The sequence below is a fragment of the Lolium perenne genome, chromosome 4, assembly GCF_019359855.2.
Source record: "Lolium perenne isolate Kyuss_39 chromosome 4, Kyuss_2.0, whole genome shotgun sequence".
In the NCBI taxonomy this organism is placed as follows: domain Eukaryota; kingdom Viridiplantae; phylum Streptophyta; class Magnoliopsida; order Poales; family Poaceae; genus Lolium; species Lolium perenne.
In genome coordinates, this window is record NC_067247.2 from 172,056,268 (window position 1) to 172,058,901 (window position 2,634).

The window sequence follows — 2,634 nt, forward strand, 5'->3', positions numbered from 1 at the left end:
CGAGTAATCGGGTGAGCAACATGCTCGATGGACACGTATCTCAAATATCGTGTGTATGATGTTCTGGCGTGGAGCCGTTGGTTTATGTGATTTTTGTCGGCGGCACCCCCCGAGTAATCGGGTGCACTGCAGGCTCGACAGACTCGTGGCACATCTATCGTGATTACGATGTTTTGTGTGGAGCTGATATTTTTTAAGTAGGAACTTATCGGCTGAAGCCCCCGAGCATTCGGGTGTGCTACTGCGCCGATAGTTTTAATGACTTGTGTCAAGTATCGTGCATACGATGTTTTGCGAGGAGCCGATGACTTGCTTTCTTGTTGTAGAATTTTCAGGAGCCCCCATGTAACTCCGGGTGTGGCCATTGGGTGAATCAATGCTTGTACAGAGGAACACTGAGCTTTATTGATAAATCACGAGAGGTGTACATACTTGCTTGCTATGGCTAAGTAGCCATATTGAATGAAGTAAAAAAAGAAAATCCTACAGGTATAATCATCGTAGTTGCGCAATGTTCCATGGATTGTTCTCCTCCAATCCTGTTGTGGCGTCCTTGATGCGGTATGCACCCCCAGGGCTTACTTTGGTGGCAACGTATGGTCCTTTCCTTGGGGACTCGAGTTTTTGGTGGCCTTTTTGTTTCAGTTTCAGAACTAGGTCACCTTTTCCAAAGCTTCGGGTGCGGACCCTTCGGCTGTGGTAGTTGCGCCATCCTTGCTGATACACGGTTGTCCTGGCGTGGGCGATGTCGCGAGCTTCATCAGCTAGATCTACAGCATCCTCGAGTGCCTCTGTAGATGTCTTCTCATTATATGCAATGACCCAAGGTGCTTCAAACCGGACATCGTCTAGCAAAACAGCTTTGGCTCCATGTACCAGGAAGGATGGTGTGTACTATGTAGATTGGTTTGGGGTTGTGCGCAAGCTCCACAACACCGATGGTAGTTCTTCTACGCAAGCACTGGCCTCTCTTTGGAGGCGCTTCTTTACCCCGTCATAGATTAGCCCTTTTATTTTTTCCACCTGGCCACTTGTATGAGGATGTGCAACCGAAGCAAAACTGAGCTTGATGCCGAGGCCTTCACAGAAGTCATGGAACTATCTAGAGGCGAAGTTGCTTGCATTGTCGGTGATGATACTATGCGGCAGGCCAAAACGGCAGGTGATGGCCTTGAAATTTTCTACAGATGTTGTAACGGTTTGATTGGTGATGGGTATGGCTTCCATCCATTTGGTGTACTTGTCGACTACAACCAGGAGGAAGGTGTGGCCGCCCGGCGATGATTTCGGTAGAGGTCAAACTTGATCGAGTCCCCACTTTGTGAAAAGCCAGACGAGAGGTATTGTCATGAGGTCTGTGGCTGGGGCATGCGGCTTTGACGCGAAGCGCTGGCATGCATCGCACTTCTGGACCAGGTCTCTAGCGTCTTGGCCTGCAGTTGGCCAGTAAATCCATCCTTTGAACGCTTTGGCGACAAGTGCTTGGCTGCTCGTGTGATGGCACCTGGTGCCTTCATGTATCTCCAGCAGCAAACTTTTTCCATCTTCGAGTGCGATGCACTGTTGAAGTATACCTGATATGCTTCGCTTGTAGAGCTCCCCTTCTACCACTTCATATGCTTTTGCGCGGCGGTCGATGCGCCGCTTCTCTACTGGATCTTCAGGTAATTCTTGCGTAACAAGTATGCAAGGAATGGTTGAGTCCAAACTGGCTTGACGAGCAGGACCTGCTGGCTTGGGCCGGTGATGATGTTTTCGTCGGCTGCTTCTGGCGCAGCCCCGGATCAGTAGACTGTGTGGGAGGTGCAGGAGGTTCGACCTTGATGGACCGTTGATTGATTACTTTGTAGAAAACTCCATCCAGAATTGCAGAGCACGTAGAGTCGATGTTTGCCAGAGTATTGGCTTCTTCGTTGCTAGCTCTGTCTCGATGTGCTTCAGCTCACAACCTTCAAACTTGCCTTCCATCAGATTATACATCTCACGGTAAGCTACCATGTTATCACTGACCGCATCACACAGGTCCATCGACTACTGCACGACGAGGTTCGAGTCCCCATAGATCTCCAAGCGTGTTGCACCACAAGCTTTCACCATGCGCATACCATGCAGCAGGGTGATGTCTACGCACGCTTCTATTCTTGTAGACAGTGTTGGGGTTTGTAGAACAGCAGTAAGATTCCCTTAAGTGGATCACCCAAGGTTTATCGAACTTAGGGAGGTAGAGGTCAAAGGTATCCCTCTGAAGCAACCCTGCAATTACGATACAAAAGTCTCTTGTGTCCCCAACACACCCAATACACTTGTCAGATGTATAGGTACACTAGTTCGGTGAAGAGATAGTAAAATGCAAGTGATACAGATGAATATGAGTGATAATAACAATCTGAAATAAATATGGCAGGAAGTAAGCATGCAGTAAAACAATAAATAAACGGTGATTCGATGTTTGAAAACAAGGCCTAGGGATCATACTTTCACTAGTGGTCACTCTCAACAATGTATCATAAAGGAATATAAATATAAGCACTTCACTATATATGCTACTCTGAACTACTCTCTGGTTGGATAACAAACACTAATTCACCGCGTAGTTATGCAAAAGAAAACCTTAAAGATGTATTCCCAAGTACT

The 2,634-nt window shown here is 47.5% G+C and overlaps 1 protein-coding gene across 1 annotated transcript; it reads right to left on the minus strand.

The window, feature by feature from the left end:
* Window positions 1–1,296: 1,296 nt before the first annotated feature.
* On the minus strand, window positions 1,297–2,028 carry LOC127347427 (uncharacterized). The gene is made up of 2 exons (XM_051373617.1): window positions 1,962–2,028; window positions 1,297–1,670 (listed from the first exon to the last, which is right to left on the minus strand). Exons 1-2 carry the CDS (start codon window positions 2,026–2,028, stop codon window positions 1,297–1,299), a joined length of 441 nt encoding a protein of 146 aa, XP_051229577.1.
* Window positions 2,029–2,634: the final 606 nt, after the last annotated feature.